Source organism: Buceros rhinoceros, unplaced genomic scaffold (assembly GCF_000710305.1).
Source record: "Buceros rhinoceros silvestris isolate BGI_N320 unplaced genomic scaffold, ASM71030v1 scaffold10129, whole genome shotgun sequence".
NCBI lineage: Eukaryota > Metazoa > Chordata > Aves > Bucerotiformes > Bucerotidae > Buceros > Buceros rhinoceros.
Genome location: NW_010432102.1, coordinates 8,194 through 8,521, shown reverse-complemented (window position 1 = coordinate 8,521; position 328 = coordinate 8,194). Strand labels below are relative to the sequence as shown.

General features: G+C 66.8%; 1 protein-coding gene across 1 annotated transcript in view; it reads left to right on the top strand.

The window, feature by feature from the left end:
* ABCA2 (ATP-binding cassette, sub-family A (ABC1), member 2) overlaps positions 1 to 328 on the top strand; it is a gene marked incomplete at both ends in the record, with an annotated part of 20,426 nt that overhangs the window by 12,041 nt on the left and 8,057 nt on the right. The window contains 1 exon segment of the mRNA XM_010143649.1: positions 56 to 274. Within this exon segment, the coding sequence (XP_010141951.1) occupies positions 56 to 274 (219 nt within the window).

Genomic DNA, 328 nt, shown 5'->3' with positions numbered 1-328 from the left:
AAGGCAGGCACGGGAGTGGCTGGACCGGGGGGCTGACATCCTTCTCCCCTCCCAGAGCAAGAGGCGGAGGTGGAGGCGGAGGACCGCGACCTGGCTGGGCAGGGGAGCTTCAAGCTGGAGGGCTCGTGGCTGAAGCTGCGCCAGTTCCACGGGCTCATCGTCAAACGCTTCCACTGTGCCAAGCGCAACACCAAGGCCCTCTTCTCGCAGATCCTGCTGCCCGCCTTCTTCGTCTGCGTGGCCATGACGGTGGCCCTCTCCGTGCCCGAAATAGGTGCGTGTGAGCCACTCCCCCTCACGCTGGGGGCTGCTGGTGGCCCCTTCTGCC